This window comes from Pseudonaja textilis, chromosome 5 (genome assembly GCF_049901715.1).
Source record: "Pseudonaja textilis isolate UNSWEBS1 chromosome 5, rPseTex1.2, whole genome shotgun sequence".
Classification (NCBI taxonomy): domain Eukaryota; kingdom Metazoa; phylum Chordata; class Lepidosauria; order Squamata; family Elapidae; genus Pseudonaja; species Pseudonaja textilis.
The window spans coordinates 32,870,800-32,888,539 of NC_141994.1; the positions used below are offsets into that span (position 1 = coordinate 32,870,800).

A 17,740-nucleotide genomic window follows, 5' to 3' on the forward strand; every position below is an offset into this window, starting at 1 on the left:
CATTGAAGATTTACATTACAATCAAATTTTTGCCAGGGTACATTCACACACTAGGAAGCAATCCATAAAAAAATAAATTGGTGAAACTTATTACAATGAAAACAAATGCAAATGTAACTTATACATTTAAACTTTAATACAGCGAGTCACATTACTATACTATATAACAGAAGGTTGCTTTATATTTTCCTGAATCTTATTACAAAGTAAACTGGAAGCATTCGAAAGCAACTTGTTTTTTACATGTAAAACAAAAAATGTTATGATCAGATTTAACAAGTAACATTACAGAACTGAAAATCTTTATTGATATACTAATATGCACATACCTGTTGCGGTACCTATCTCCTCATCAGTACTTTTATCTGAACAGCCTATCAGACCTAAATTGTATGAAATAACATCCTCAAATAGTTGTCTCCTGCCAAGAGTGCAGTCTTTCATGTGTTGCCTAAAAGTAAATAATAATATTTTTTACAAAATGTAAGAAGGAAAAAATGTGAACACGGGATCACAACGTGAACATTTTGATGAACAGGTGAAACTATTTTAGCTATCAGAAGTTGATAACACTCTGCCATCTAAAGGTACCCTTTTATCATAAAAGACACATATTTATATTAGCCCTCCTCCTTTGGAATACTCAACTATATTAGCCTATTGTGAGGCATTCAGAAAATCCACCTGGCTGTCAAAATGACATCCTGATAGCGTTTTTTTACAGCCAGATAGATTTTTTTTTGACAATCCAGCTGTATGGACAATTTAATAAGCCAAAAATAAATCCAGTGAACAAACCAGATTTCAACACATAAAACATGAATTCTGCAATAAAGTGAGCACTAATAATTCCCAACATGCTCCATCACAAATCAAATGTAACTTTTAGTATAGTTTAATAAAAATATAAAATAGGTAATCCTTGACTTACATCATTCATTTAGTGACTATTCTTAGTTATTATAGCACTGAAAAAAGTGACTTGCAACTATCCTTGCACTTGCAACCATCACAGCATCCCATATGGTCATACGATCAAAGTTCAGGTGCTTAGGCAACTGGCATATATTTACAATGGTTGCATGTGATTGCTATTTGAGACCTTCCTAGCCAGTTTCCAACAAGCAAAATCCATGAGCAGAAGCCAGATCATTTAATGATCTCATGGTTCACTTAATAACTGCAGTGATTTGCTTAACAACCATGGCAAAAAAAGCTGTAAAACTAGACATGACTCAACAATCAGGTTGATCAGCAACGCTGAAGATTCGGAATGGAACCTTCTGCATTGCAATCCTGGGATACACTGAAGGGTCGGAGTGGAGTCGTGAAAGGCAGGAAAATGGGGAGGGGAATTTTCCGGCCTGTTATCCATTCCTCTTAGAGCAGGACCCTGCAAGGCTTGTTGGGGTGTTGCACTCATGAATGGCAGCACCTCTGTGAGCTTCATCACACCGGTGCAGGCGGCATCCTTCCGTGAGCAGCTGCGCCAGTGTATCCAAACTCACAGTGGTGCCCCGCTCGCACGCACAATGGCACAGCAATCCTTGCAGGGTCCTGTTCGAAGAGGCTGCACTGATGTGACGAACCTCACAGCAATGCCACCACTCACATGCGCTACAACAAGCCTTGCAGAGTCCTGGGATATGCTGAAGGCTCGGAGTGGAGCCGCTTTTGTGAAAGGCAGGAAATTAGAGAGGGAGCTTGAGGAATAGATGACAGGCAGGAAAATTCCCCCTCCCCATTTTCCTCCCGTTTGCCCCAAACCCTCCATTCCTGCCTGCCTTTCTTCCCTCAGTCTGTGTTAAGCCTGTGGAATAGTTCCTTTTGGCTGCTACAGAAGTGGCCCAATGGAGAGGCAAGGGTGCCTGTGGGGCCCTTTCAGCTGCTAAAGAAGGGGCCCATTGGAGAGGCAAGGCATGTGGGGCATTCTTTTGGATAGAAGGAGCCCAGTGGCTGGGCGAGGCACGTGGGGGGGAAATTAAGACACCCCTCAAAAAGACGGCCTAGCTATTTTTTCGGGGGGGTCAAAAAAAATAAGGCCCTGTCTTATTTTCTAAGAAACACAGTATTAAATTTAACAAAGTAACTATGGAAAGTGCAATATACATCAGGATGGAGGAAGAATCTTCTTTTAATCCTCCAATATGGAACACCCTGACTGGGACCCCAGTTCATGTGTATATATTATATATACCTCATCTATGTATGTATGTATATGTGTGCGTGTGCGTGTGCGTGTGTGTGTGTGTGTGTGCGTGTGTGTATTTGGATGGAGGGATAGATTAGATAGATAGATAGATCTTTTAAGTATGAATGTACATTTTTCAAGTTAATTTTACAGGCACAAAAGGAAAACAAGCATGATTTTTTAAAGAATATGTCACCTTATTTAATGATTCTTAAAACTGCTTATGCTGTTTTTGCTCAGACAGCCTGACAATGACAAATTCATACCAACTCCACAGGCAATAATTTGCAATACAAATCAATTTAAGATACAAAAGAACTCACCATTGGCAATCGTCGTCATTGCATGTGCCTGTTAAATCAAAACGGCAAAAACACTGTTTGGGTTCAATCTTATTGCTGTAGGATACTGAGCTGAGGTAAAGTTTTTCTTTTGTTCTAAAATAAGGACTAAACCTAAAAAACATAAGTAAAATCAAATACTTGTCATCAACAAAATAATTTTTTAAAGCAAAAATGGGAAAGGTACTAAATTGCATTCAAATCAAAGACAACTGTAATCATAGTCAGATACCCAAAATATCATTTGTTATTCAGTCCAAAAGGAAGATCAATTGTTTTTATGCACAGAACCCATTAATAGATTAGCTGGGATTACAACCATTATCAAAATTGATACTCGTTAATATTTTTATCTGAACAATATAATCCAATGTTGTCACTGGAGATGGTTTTTTAAAATCTAGTTCCCCCAAAAAGCAAGGAGGCAGAAATGTTTTAATATATTTATATAAAAGGAAGAGACCACTACATTTAGACTTATATGAAAAATGAATAGAAAAAATGTTGAACTAGTGACTATGTGAATGGATGAGAATAGACAGAGCAAGGTCCGAGTAAGTGTATGGGATATTTAGGTAAGTGTATCAGTACTTATTTTGTCTAACTCAAGACAGCCATCTACCTTTTTTAAAAAAAAATTCAGAGCAAATATATTCCCCCCCACCCCCGTTTAAAATATGTCCATCTCTCACAGCCTTTTAGAGACCATTTATAAGGAGCTCAGCATCTCTTAACTTTTGAAGGTGCATTTGGGCACCAGTGCTTATAAACCCTCTTTCCACCCTCAGAATAGTAGATATTTTAAATAAATAAATTGCTTAACTAGCATTTGAAGTTACATCAGAGCTCCCCAACTGGGTACCTAATTCCAACAGCTGCCCCTCCCCATGATCAGATAACTATATTTTGCGCATTTGGAAACTCGCCCACATTTACAGCTGTTTGCAGCATCCTGCGATCAAATGACCATGATTTACTCTTTTTTTTTTTTTTTTGCAGAAAAACTGTGTTTAGTTCCATTCTGGTTTTCAGTAAAACTCCCTATAGCAAACAATGAGTTTGCTTTCTAACCATGGCATTCATTTTACAATGTTTTATGATTGCTGCATTTGCTTTCCAACCGCTGTAAAAGAAGTCATAAAATAGGGTTGTTCACATGATGAGCCACTTTATGACAGTAATTGAAAGGCTCCATCACAGCTGTAAATTGAGGACTACCTGTACTTCTCTCTCTAGTCCTTCTCCAATCCTTCTACTAACAGTGCAGTTAAGTTATATTTTTCTAGTATACTCCAGTTGCTTCCAAGACAACATATATTTACACCTACTTTGACAATAGGACATTTTCTGATTATATTAGACATTCCCATCTCTGTTCTAAAACAACCCTATTACAGTATCCCAATGGTGAGAAACAACTTTAACAACCCCATGTTCATACCTGTAAGATTTAAAAACAAGAAGAGGACTATGATATGGTCCAAATGGGTATGGCTTTCCTTCTGTTTGTTTATTTGGAGCTGTGACTTGGTCTATATCCACTGTTATTTCCTAGGAAAGAGTATACGTGTGTATATGTTGAAACACTATATGAAGATTCACATCACGCTAATTAAAAATGCAATGCATTGGAACCAAGACTAGAATCTTCCTACTTTTTCAAGAACAATAGTAATCAAGTAAGACAAGCTAATGAATACTAACCTAACTCCAATTCTAAACATTATTAACTGTAAGTTGAAGCTATACATTTTCTATTATTTAACATACAACTTACTTGACCACAAGCATTTTCTTCATTAGAAATCATGAATCGTGCATTTTTTTCCAATACTTCTTTCAAACCATCAGCTTTCACATAAAGATTTTTTAGTTCATCAATATTCAGACCCAAAAAAAGCTCTGGTTGTTCTAATGTCTTTTTAGAAAGTTTGTTTGCAGCTTCTTGCTTGGGAGTGTCCACATGTTTAAAATTGGGTTTAGTAAAAGAATTTGATTCTCTGAAAGACCTTCTTCGCTCTCTACTACAATTGGATGAAATTTCATCATCAAAACAATTCTCTTCAATATCCAAGCTCAGTTTGTCTTGTGTAAGATCATGAAGGGAAGGCTGAGGTAGTGCAAATTCAGATTCTTCTTCTACAGAAGGGACAACAGTTAGCCGATCCTTATTCTGGTATGCATGGGCCTCTTTTAATTGCTGGATTTTCAGAGCATACTCATGTTGCAATTGTTGCAGCCTTTTTTTCTCCTGTGCAATCAACTCTGCAGAATGCTTCTTTGGGCTTGATGAAGGTGATTTCTCGAGTTTCAATGTTTTGTTTGGCTGCAAAGAAGCAGAGATCTATCTCTCACACGAACTCAATTATGGGCAAGATAAATTAGAAACACAACATTTGACTAACTTCATCATTATTTTTTAGAAAGAATTTATATGTTCGGCTGAAAACTGAAACATTTTGGCATATTTGCAAAAGTTCAACTCAACCATTCTACAGTAAGTATATTTACAATGATCCATAGTTTTACAGATTACAAGTCTCATTTGGCCTCTCATAGACTGTATCTTCACCCCAGTCATGAGAAAGATCTTGTTGTTACTTTGAACTTGTCAGGTTTTCAGAACATGTACCAAATGGCTAGCAAGCATAGACACAAGTATCCATTTCTTTCATTATGCTATGAAGATGTTGGAGGGAAGATAAAAAGAAGGAGAAAAGGAAAAAGCTCACTACAAACTTCCAACTTTCATTGATTTACTACAACTTCATTTCTTTTCTTTTTTTCATTTATCCTGGCAGGAATGGCAGACAATACTTTTTGGGCTCTGATACCTGCTGTATTCTGAGCACCAAACAGCTCTGTTCATGCTAATTACTGAGCTGTTTTGGGTCTGGAATATGTTTTGATACTAGATGCAACCCCTCAGTTGTCTCGATCCTAAGGGTAGTAGTAGTCATATGTATTTTTAAGACACATTATAGACAACAAGCTTATTTTGCAACAAACTGCAAAATAAGTTCAAATCCACCTTAAAAATTAAAGAAATTTGAGGGGTTCATGGGATCACACTAGCCAATATTCAAATTGCAATATTCCCTTCAGTTTTTCACTTACATCTGACATTTATGTTTTTTTCTAATTGTATTTGTAAATTGTCATTCATGTTTCATCTTGTTTCCTGACTTCCAGCCTAATGACTATTTCAAAACAATAGTTCTTAAATTTGAAGAATAAACTTACTCCAAAATGGCTATGTTCAAGTTTTCGTTTTCCGATTTCTTTGCTAGCCAGGGCTTTGGCTCGAGCAAGCTCTTCTCCATATTTTAATGCCAATGCTTTCTTTACTGTTACTCGTTGCTGCACTCTGTGAATCTGAAGCATTTAAACATTCGTAAACAAATTCCATATTCCAACCAAAATTTTTAAATTAAATTTTAAAGACTCTTAAACACATCTAATAAGATAAGCAACTATTTAAAATACCGCTAATGGCCTTTTTCACTTTACTTACTTGTTCTTGAAGTTTTTTTAAAAATATCTTATTAGCATTTAGTACTTTTTCCGTTGCTTGCAGTTGCTCATTAAGCTTAGCAATTTTGCTTTCAGCAAGACGAACAGATTCTTTCTTCTTTGCCTCTTGCTGTAGAAGATGTTTTAACACAGATTCATCCTTCATCAAAAGAAGTCTAAAAAAAATAGTTACATTCTAGATAAAAGCTCTATATTGTCAGAATCATCATCAAAAGCAGCTGGTCTACCACATATTTTCAGGATTTTTTGATACATTTTCTTTCAATTAGCAGACTATGTTTAACAGAATAATATTATAAAACAATAAATTAAAGAGGGAAATTGTGAAAATTATAAAGAAATGGCACATTGATATATTGCAACCCAAACAGTGGTTTTATTTAAATTTACTGATCATCCAACTTCAGAATCAACATTGCAGTCTAAAATTTGTATCTATGTTAGCAAAAGTTGATTGTGAAAAGATATACACATCTACAGCACTGAACTTTATATACATTTATATGTGCCACAATTTCCACCAATGAGCTAGTGTTTTTTTAGGGGGGGAAACGGGGAGTAGTGAACAGTACATATGTGTGTGGAACTGAGGCATGAAAATGTATTGCCATTTTTAAAAATTAAAATAGACCTCCAAGGTCCCTTTCAACTGTTATTCTTTTATAAAGCAGCTGTTGGAAGTTGGAATATTGAGTTTTCATAAATTGTTAAGAGTCACATATTTTCTAATTTAAAAATAACAAAACACATAAGCAGAGAGTGTATTGATAGCAACTATATAAACAAACTGCAACTCCAAAAGTTGCAGTAAATTTAACTCCTTTCTCATTAGAGATATACTTAGTTAGCAGTAATACTTGTAGATGGTAGTTTACAGAGTATTACTCCTGTATAGTTTTCCATCTGAATAGACCATCTGACCAGCCAAGGCCAGCTGGTCCAATAAACTAAGGAAGAAAGAACCTTTCAACTTCCTAATAACTGCCCATTGGATCAGCCTCCAAAGAAGACATTCCAGAATCCTCTTTTTAATTTAGAGGAATAAAAAGGCTGGATGACTTTGGGCCAGTCACTCTTTCTCAGCCCAACTCACCTCACAGGGTTGTTGTTCTGATGGGGAAAGTAGGAGGAGGAAGGTATGTTGGATGGGTTCAATGCCTTGAGTTATTTGTAAAAATAATAAAGGCAGGATATAAACAAACAATGTAATAAGCAGCAAAATATAAAAGATTAACTCTTTTCTCTCATAAAACCATATAGATGACATCACAGGGAAAAGACTTACTTGTGCTTTTTCAGTTTTGCCTCTGCATCTGTAACTTGCTTCGTTACCATAGCTATTCTACCAACTCCATCAATTTCAACATCAGAGTTTACTGGAGATGAACTTGTCTTCAAAGGTTCAGCTATTATCAAACGTTGCTTCTCCCGACTAAAAGGGTTTGAAAACCATTTTTTAAATGTTTCAAATTCAGAAATCAGAAAAAAATTCAGAGAAAATAGAACAATCCCTGAAAAATAAGCTAAATCCAATTAGCAGAACTTAAACTAAGCTAAAATGACTAAATGAATCTGATCAAACAAAAAGGACAATAACTTGGAGATTACTTTAAACAACAGATTACTTATTTGTTACAGCATTTATTTATTTATTAAACATGTATGCATCTCACCAGAGGCAACTCTATGTAGTTTACAGACATACAGTATCACCATCCTCTTTTAATGACCCCATAATCCCTTGTGGAGCAAAGTCTGGGCAACTGAATGGAACTGAGTGTTTATTGGTCAGATGCCCTTCTTGTCGCAATGCAGAGTTTTATTCAGCAGATACATTTTCAGTGTGCCCAGAGAGAAATATCTGCCTCTACCTAAGTAGAGATCGAACTCACAGCCTCCTGATTGTGAGGCGAGAGCTCCACCTCTAGGCCACCACACCGCTCACAGACACACAGTATCATATGTACAATATATTAAATATACCTGGCAATCTCTTCTTTTAGAAGTCTATACTCTATTTTTTTATCTTCTGGTAAGGCCTCAGGAGTTCTTACAGGGTTGTTTTCTTTTTCTGACTTTAAAGGTGCTTTGGGTTTCGATGCCTGCAACAAAAAAGACCCAAGAAAGAAACTTAAATACAGTATTAGAAGTTCAGAAGAAAAGTTAATTTGAATTCATTTTTATATGGTATAGCTTTTTCAGGTCTCCATACAGTATTCCCCTTCAGCCATACTTCCTGGGAATTCTAATAGTTATACTTCCAACATATATGGAGACTGCTTGTAAACATGGATTTTGAAGACAAGAGGAGAGCAAGGTAGCACCAATTAACACTGAGGAAGGGGCCAATAATATTTAAGGGCTCCTTTCCAAAAGTATGTTCTGAAAAACTTTGAATGCTTCATTGTCTCCTAACCATGCCAAATCTTTTTCCAGCATGTGCCATTCTAGGAATGATCCAATTCCAAAACTGTTTCAAACAGATAATCACCAGAACACCTCAGAGATCTTTAAGTTTGTAAGATACAATTTCTGAAAACTGGTGAATTGTTCCAAATGTGGCATGAACCAGAAGGAACCTGAAACTTCTAGTTTCTGGTCAAGGAATTTTCATACTCCCAGTAAGGAATAATAAAAATCAGCCAACTACCATAATCTATAACACAGAACCATGAAAGCAAATAGTAAAATATAAAAAAATATAAATATATGAAAAGGGCCAATTCTGGCTTTTAAAATAATTTTTAAAATTTAATGCTTTTCAGAAAGTAGAACCAGAACTTCATAGTGACTTTTCCCCAGAAGAAGATTCTGAAATTGCTTGCTCTAGAGGAACAGCTATTTTACATTTTTTTAAAAAAAAATAAAAATTATCTTATAATGAAAGACAGGCGTAGAGAGTAAGAAATGTGTTTTCTTCAAAGAAACATATGGTATACATGCGAGCACACATCCATTTACCTCCACTGTTCTTCTAGCTTCTTTGATCATGGATTCCAGACCTCCAAATTCATTACTAGTAGAGTTAGGTTGTTCTGCATCTGATTCACTGTCATCTGAATCATTCAGTGTAACAACAACTGACTTGTGCTTTGGAAGCTGCAGAAATAAAATTACCAGTCAAAGAATATAACTATTTTGACCGAACATACAAGCAAAATCTAGTATTATTTAATTTTTAAATGTACACTGAACTTCCATCTGTTAGATGAGAAAAGCATGTTAATCACTAGCTTTTTTACAGTTGACTTTATGTTGACTTTATTTCTTACTGTACACAAATCTGAAATAAGCATTTCCTCAGCTTCCTTGCATTATCAGTTGAAAATATTCAATTTTAGCCACTTTCCTCATATGACAATTTATAAGACACTTTAAAATATGAAGAATTTGTTACCGCAATGACTGTTCGGGGGGGCCTTGGTACTCTAATAATTTTTGTGTTCTTTATACGAGGTTGACACACAGTATTAATACTGACTGCTGAAAGATTGCTTCTTGGCACAGAATAAGAATTATTGGGAAAAGGTGGAGAAGGTGGACTGTTTTCCTAAAAAAGAAAAAAGAAAAGATTACAACACTTAAATATTGTATTAAAACTATATATTTAAATCAATAAACTATTCAAACACATAGGTTTCTCTGTGTATCACTATGGGTAAAATATTGTTTTAAGGAAACTTATAAATCTTTCATTACCCATTAACTTTGATAATGTCCGCCATGATTAAAGTCAGATATTCACCAAAATCCCCCACATTATTCAATCCTGCTAGATTCAATATAGTGTCTTTTCAAACAATTGGGCATCTGTTTCAACTATCCAACTATTTTTTTAAAAGCACCTTATGGGATTCAGGGATATACAATAATTATATTTATCTTACAGGCTTTAAGGGATAAGCAAAACAATTCTACTATGTTATTAAAAAATAAATTTTGGTGCCTATTTACAGCAGCCCTAAACCCTTTAAAGAGATAATGCTTCTTTCTCATACCACCCAAAATCAGCAAGTGATCACACACAATTATTCACTGTAATCAATGTAGGAAGAGTAACAACATGTCGAATACCAGAAGAACCCCTTCTGTTTTTAAAGCCCTTCACTACTAAAAATGCAGTGGATTTTCCAACAGTTAAAAAAAAGTTATACGTACATTGTAAAATCTGCAAACTACAACAATCATCTCACTTCACAGATCTCTTTCCATAATAAATAATACTAGCTGCTCTCTGAGCTTGGTTGTTTTCTTACAGGTTGTTTCATTACACAAACTAGGTAACATCATCAATGCTAGACTAACCTTTTCTTTCTTTCTAGCTAGTCTAGAATTGATGACAGTACCCAGTTAGGGTAATGAAACGTCTATAAGAAAATGAAGCTCAGAGAGCACCAAGGACCCCTTCATTTCAACTGAGGTACAAATATTCTCCTTTATTGGTAATCTTTATCCATAGATCTATTCTTCATCCAGTTTTGATTCTAACGCTGCCAATTTGATTATACTAGAGTTTATAGCAGTTATTTTAAATCCTTAGTAAATAGCTGAAATGCAGAAGAATTTTTAAAATTCTAAATAACTCATCAACTTATCTGATTTCTATCATACATCCTATTTTTCTCCAAACAAAACAAAATAGCAAAACACATTTTAAATAAAATGTACTAGCACTGCCATCTAGTGGCTGTATTAAAAACCTATTAAATACCTCTGGTTTGAAAGCTCGTTTGTTAGCTAAAGATTTAAGTAGCTCTTCCCGTAGTAACATTTCCTCCTCCTCCTCCTCATCTGCAAATGGAGGTTTCGGTGGTTGTTCAGGTTCTTCAGGTGGAAGAGGAGGAAGAGGTGGTGGAGGTTCCAAAGAGACAGTTGAAATACCTTCCATGTACAATTGGCTAATTGGTGGTAGAGTCTAAAACAAATTTAAAGAAAAAAAAATATATGTTATTGCTACTCAAGATTCTCCAGTACTATGTTCTTGTCACCTCACAAATGAATTGCTTTAAGACATCTACACGGATTTGTCTTTGAAGATTCAATAGGTGCCCTATCCACTAACTAGGGAAACCGTAATAAAGCTAGAATCATTACCCTGATATTGGGTGTTGGGGTGCTACTGCAATGATTATCAATTTGCTTCTGGTTCCATATTAAAAGGGATCCGCTTTAAGGGTTACACAGTTTGGTGCTCAGATATTCTCAAGAGCGCACTGTGTGGTTTCCAAGGTAGACTAAGTAGTCTCACCTTGCATTAAGTGAAAGATCCCTTCAATCGCAGCTGCATTTACACTTTGAAATATATTACCCCCAAAGTAAGGAATGCAACTAATCTTCAGCATAAAACCATTTTATAGCAGCTGTGTTTTTCAATTTGTTTTGTTTCAACTATAAGACAATTTAAGTCCTTGAAGTAGTTGATCTAAAAAGGGGAGGGGAAATTATATTGCAAAAAATCTGCCATTTTTTAAAATAGAATTTTAGCAATGTGATCTTGAAGTGTTAGAAAGCTGAAAATTGGAATGTTGATCACTTAGCATATGTGGATACAAAACCAATGCTAAACAACTATTACATAGTTTTATCAAGCTTTTCTAGCACAACTTTTATTATACATTACCGATGATTAGCAGTGCTTTCAAAAAAGGAGAGAACAGAAAAGCTGTTTCAGAATTCCTATTATAAGAAGTACTTTAAAAGACAATTCTCAAGATGGCCAAAATAAACATACTAATGCAAAAAAAATAAATGATGAAGAACTTCCATAATTGCATGTAGGAGGCATAAAAAAGTGTATTCTCAGATTTTTCTACTTCGAAAAATTCATCTTGTATTATCACTTACTGAAATCTGTGGTGTGAGGGACAGTGAGATTTGTTGAATAGCAGGAGCAAAATATCCAGCAGGACATTCAAAATAAGGAGGCTGTACTGGAGAAGATGCTAGAAAATATTTAACAGAAAAAACGATTGTTACTACAAACTACCATTTATTGAAGGGAATACCTCTACAGCAGGGGTCTCCAGTCCCTGGTCTGTGGCCCAGTGCCAGGCCATGCAAGTGGATGGCAAGTGTACAAAGCTCCATTTGTGCAAGCAGTGGGCCTGTGTGAAAAAAACCCCACTTCTCCTTCTGCCGCCAGTCCACAGAGCCGGAAAGGTTGGGGACCGCTGCTTTACACTACTTACTCTAGTCATATACTTGAAATCATGCCATGATGAAAGAAAGAAAATTATAACTGCAAAATGTCACAATTTAAATTCCAAGCTTATCTCATTCATTAATTAAATAAAAAGATGAAATATACCAGAATTCAATTAAGACTTATTTTACATATGCATTATTCAGCTTCACGCTATAATTCTTCAGTTACATTTCCAAGAGAAGGTGTGTGTGCGCATGGGGGGGGAGAGAAAGAGAGAGAGACACTCTGTGTATCTATCTGCATAAACCAAGCAAAAATATATTTTAAAAATGAATCTTAAATCTGTTCCATAATAACACTACAATATAGTAGAGATCCTCCAAAAATGGGGGGCTGGAGCTACTTTTTTCCTGCTGATGAAGAGTTGATATTGCTGAGCTTCTGGTTTGGGTTTCTTCGGTGACAGACTGAAATCCACAATCGTGCGCGGTTTCGATCTGTGCTCGCCTCTGGAGCACCCAGATCCTTTGGATTCGGGGCTGAAGCCACCCCTTAGAGGTGGTGAAGAGGGGGGAGATTGCTAGCCAAGTGGAGGGGAGCCGCATCTCTCCTCCTTGGCTGGTCTAAACTCCCTTTCCCGAAGGTGGTTGCAGCGGTGGTCAGAAATGGCCACCTCAAAGAAGAACCCGACTGGATAAGCTTGTGCAGGAGGAAGACAAAGAGGAAAACAGGACAGTCCAGGCTAAACAACAGAGAACATATCTAAGCAAGGTACCCTGAATCTAAAAGTACCTAGAGGGATACTTCTGAAGGAAGATCTTTAAGTGGCGAAGGAGAGAAAAAGGGAGGTTAAAAACCCTTTCTTTACCTTTATATTGACAGCTACAAATGATATGGAAAGAAATTTATATTAATCTATTTTGACACTAATAGGAAACTTAAGCTGAAATCTAAGTGTTAAAAGGAGAATAAAGAGTTTTTCTTGGTCATTGTAAAGCCCTAAAAAGAAGAGTGGAGGCAAAAGGGTGGGACTTGGAATAATGGAAAAATGGAGTGCCACCTGGAAAAATAAAGAGGATTAACAATGAAACTTTGAAAAGACTCCCGAGCATACATTGTAACTGAAATCTTATTAAAAGATACAGTAACCCACGGAAGGGAAAAGTAAAGGAAAGAAACAAGAAGAAACAGTCTGGGATCATTTGGTGATTAAAAAAAAAGTTTTTGGCATTGGTTTTTTCTTTCTTTTTCTGTTTTTACTTAAAGTCAATCAGGTGATTGTTCAAAAGTGTTTAAAATGCCATCACTCCTGGAGGAATTGAAGATGAGTCTTAAAAAACAGAAAGATGATGCAGAAAGGGGAGGAAGATCCTTTGGCTTCATATTTAATTTTTTTGAAATGGAGATCCTGAACTATGAAAAGCAAAAGGAAAAGCTTCAAGAGCAAGAAGAAGGGCGGGACAAAGAAGAAGCCATTTTCAATGATCAAATAATGCAAAGTGTGGCAATGAGGGGAAAAGGAGTTAAAAGTTTGAGATCAAAGAGAACAGCCAAAAAGAAAAATAGTCTGAAAAAGAAGTATAACAGCAAAGAGAAGCAAAAAAGAAAACTACAGAAGGGAAAATTAGAGAGAGAAGGGTATAAAAAAAGGGATGAGAAAAAGGGGGGAAAGATAGAAAGGGAAAGAACTTATGAGGGACAAAAGCAGGAAATAAAGAAAAAGGGGAAACTTACTAGGATTCCCCTTTTAAATTAAGTTAAAAGTAAGGATTCTGCAAAGGTTCAAAAGATAGTGTTGTGACAGTAGAATACTGTAATGAGTTAGAAATGAAATAAGTAAATAATCTATGAGATAAAACTGTATTGTTATGTAATGGTATGTTTATTTATATCCAATAATAAAGAAGAGAGGGAAACATCGCAATTGTTTCTAAAGATTGATAAAATATTGAAAAGAAATGTGAAAGATTTATAAGGAAATTTATACCAGTTACTAGAATGAATCTGAATAATTATTTTGCTTACTAACAGTAAATAATTTATAAGATAAAACTGTATGACTATCCAATGGTATGCTTATTAACAGTTAAGTAACAATGAAGGAGGGAAACATTTCAATTGTTCTCAAAGATTGATAAATATTGAAAAGAAACGTGATAGATTTACAAGGCTCATACCAGTACTAGAATGAATTTGAATAACTATTTTGTTTACAAATGTTTATATATATACATATATAGTTTTTGCTAGAATTTTTCTTTTTATATTTTCAAGGGGAAGTACCAAGCAGAATCTGAATGATGAGATTTACATGATATAAAATAGACATTAGAAATTTGAATGTTATAATTTTAGAATGCACAAATTCAATGTTTAATGAGATTTCATATAATAAGAATAAGACTTAAAGGTGTTGCACTCCGATTGGCAATCATAGGGGGAATTTTGCTTTTTAAGAATGTTGGAAGAGAACATATGAAATTGTAAACAAGACAGACGAAGGTATAAGTATAATGAATAAAAAGATATAGAAATTTAGGTAAAAGAAATACAATTGGATAAGAAGAAAATGAGATAACCATAAAAGAAAATTTAGAGAAGTAAAGGGAGAAAGAGAGAGAAGTTGGAAAAAGAGTAATAAGATATGAAGTTGAATACATAAGATGAATATGCATATGAAATTGTGTCTGTATGGAAATGTGATAACCCAGAACCATGCTGTACTCAAATAAGATGTTTTATTTGTTTTGTTAAAACTCAATAAAATTGTATTTAAAAAAAAAGTTGATTTTGCTGTCAAAGACAGCTTTGTGGTAGCACTTGCTCCCTAGAGGGAAATGGTACCAACTAGGAAAGACCCCAGATGACTTTCAGACAACTGCACCACTTACCTGTGAAGAGAAACCTGGTTGGTTACAATTCATGAAAAGAACAGCCAAAGAATCTTTTCCTATCAGCTGTTTTGATTTTTAAGGACATCTTCTTTTTAGCATCACTTTATGAATTTGGTTTTGCTTTTGACTTATATTTTGTGTCTTAAACATCTGGTTGAATGCTGAGCTATCCTTTACCCTTGCTGGATTGATTTTTTTTTAAAAAAATTCCTTATTGGTTTTGAAATGAAACACTTTCGCTTTCATTTCATGGAAGTTGATGCCCTGAAGGTTTCTTTTTCTATAAAAAAGTGCTTTGATATATTATGCTAGACTGTTATAGTAAGGAATTTGTATTTCACTAGCTTTTACAAGAAATTTGCTGTTTTACTGTATTTTATTTCTCAGTATTTCTCTGATTCTTTTTTTTTTTTTAACAAAGCGACAAGAAATATTTCCCTTTGTCTCTTTTATTCACTTTCTGCTATGGGAAAATTACCTCAATCTCTCTTGCAGTCAGCTTGTTGTTAACAGACTGTTCTACATTAAAAATAAAAATGAAAACATTAAAAGTTTCCTTGGAAGCCTTTGGAAAAAAAATGCTTTTTAACCTCCAAGCTTTCTTTGAAAATTTGGATAAAAGCTTAATGAAGCAATAACAATTATATATCAACCTAAAGAAGACATTATATAGGCAACAACAGAATCAGATGTGTAATTGGATGGACTGCAAATTGATTTGTTGCTGACAGAGATGGAGAAGGAATTTTGCTGAAAAATTAAAGACGGTTGAAAAAGCTGAAAGGCCTATGAATTCAAAAAATTCAGAGATGACAGAATGGAGTGATAAATTGGACTTGGAAGAAAATTTATGGACTTTTTGAACAATAAATGCTATGGAGTTACCTACAACCAAGATTTCTGATGAGCGAGAGACAATGACTATAGTGATTAAGACTGAACAGAGGTCGTTGCTGACCCCTGTGCTAGTAAGACACAATAATGGATTGTTAACAGAGGATTCTGAACTGGGTTTCAGGTGATGGGGTTACCAGTTAGTTGTGTCTTTTTATAGCAGATAAATGATAGTTCAAATTGCTTGGATAAATAGATTTGTGGAAGCTTATATATTATAGATCTCTTTTGCAAGGAGGAAAACTACTAATGTTATAATATATTTATTAGTGTTGGAACTGGAAGGGACAATACATATGTATGGAGTTTTATGCACTTATTTTTGTTTTTTGTCCTGTTTAGTTCTTGTTTTTTGTAAGTTTGCATTTTAACTTTTGAATAAAATATTTTTAGAAAAGAACAATAGCTCTACAATATAGTTTATGGCATAATTTGAACAAAACTGATTGGACAGAAAAAAAAACTAAAGGGTTGAAAGAGAAAGATACACAAGCAGTGCCACAGACAAAATAGTATCTGAATACATCATTCAAATTAAGAAGCTATTTTCACAACAAAATTGTTCATAAATATACTGAACAGCATAGTCATATATTTTAATATATGTCATCTACAACAAACAGGAAAAAATGATGGCAAAAATAAAACTGCCAACAAAGATAAAACAGAATGAGTAAAGATGAATAAAGAGGCTAGAATCTTGAACAAAAACACTTCTTATACTGTACAGCTTCATCAATATATCCTTATAAAAACATTTCAGGGCAAGTTAAGCTAAGGAATACTTTTTTCCCAAATGTATGTATCAAATTGTGTTTCCTATTAAGTAATATATGGGGTTCAGAAGGTTTGTTATCTACCAGAAAAAAGAAAAAGATATATGGTTTATTTTTACCAACAAATCAAAATGTGATACAATTGTACCATTGTAGCATTTTTTACCTTCGCTTGACATTCTTCTTAACTTATTCATAACTTTTGTGTTTTGCATGACACTTGAGACAAGTGCAAAATTGTTGAGGAGTTCCATTTTAATTTAAATCAACGAAACATTTCAGTAGTATTGCATGCAGGAGCTAATAATTATTACATATAGAATGCAAATATAAAAAATGGCACTATTAGGAATAAAGCATAATCAGCTAAAATTAGCACTTACCAGGTGAGTTGGTTTCACTTTCTGTGTCCATAGCAACTTCATCATAATTATCATACTGATAAATTCCTCCTGCACTCTCAGTAGATTGCTTATCTAGGGATCTTCTCAAATCTTTATCTGAAGACTAGACAAAGTATATTTATTAACCATATGTGTACTTCAAACAGTCAAATAGTTTTGCCTTCTTGACTGCTAATAAAACTAACAAAAACTGCCTGCTTTACCACAAATTGCTTTCAGGAAAAAAGGCTATGACGGTGTTATGCAAATTGATTTTCTTCTCATACTTTTGCTTACAGCTCCCGCAAGGTTTACTTATTGATGGGTAATCAGATTATAGACCAAAATGTCTGAAGGCAATTCGATTGCCAAATAACTTTGTACAGATAATCCTCACTTAAATAACTGTAACTGAGCCCAGAATTGCCATTGGAAATTGCAGTCATTAAATGAGATGCTCACATGACCATTATGCTCAACAACTGCAATCCCAGTTCTCCCAGTTGTGGTGGTTAAGCAGACAGAAAGAGCTGCTTGCCCATCTTTGTCAGACAGCTCTTTTGCTTCCTGCATGGAAACTTC

General features: G+C 34.8%; 1 protein-coding gene across 1 annotated transcript in view; it reads right to left on the reverse strand.

The window, feature by feature from the left end:
• ZFC3H1 (zinc finger C3H1-type containing) overlaps window positions 1-17,740 on the reverse strand; it is a 43,899-nt gene that overhangs the window by 18,502 nt on the left and 7,657 nt on the right. Inside the window, exons 6-18 of the mRNA XM_026699489.2 lie at window positions 17,159-17,282; window positions 11,911-12,008; window positions 10,778-10,981; window positions 9,464-9,616; window positions 9,028-9,165; window positions 8,050-8,168; window positions 7,352-7,498; window positions 6,047-6,221; window positions 5,776-5,907; window positions 4,310-4,858; window positions 3,974-4,083; window positions 2,515-2,646; window positions 330-451 (exon numbers count right to left, since the gene is read on the reverse strand). Coding sequence (XP_026555274.1) covers window positions 330-451; window positions 2,515-2,646; window positions 3,974-4,083; window positions 4,310-4,858; window positions 5,776-5,907; window positions 6,047-6,221; window positions 7,352-7,498; window positions 8,050-8,168; window positions 9,028-9,165; window positions 9,464-9,616; window positions 10,778-10,981; window positions 11,911-12,008; window positions 17,159-17,282 — 2,203 coding nt within the window. The remainder of the gene's footprint in view (window positions 1-329; window positions 452-2,514; window positions 2,647-3,973; window positions 4,084-4,309; window positions 4,859-5,775; window positions 5,908-6,046; window positions 6,222-7,351; window positions 7,499-8,049; window positions 8,169-9,027; window positions 9,166-9,463; window positions 9,617-10,777; window positions 10,982-11,910; window positions 12,009-17,158; window positions 17,283-17,740) is intronic.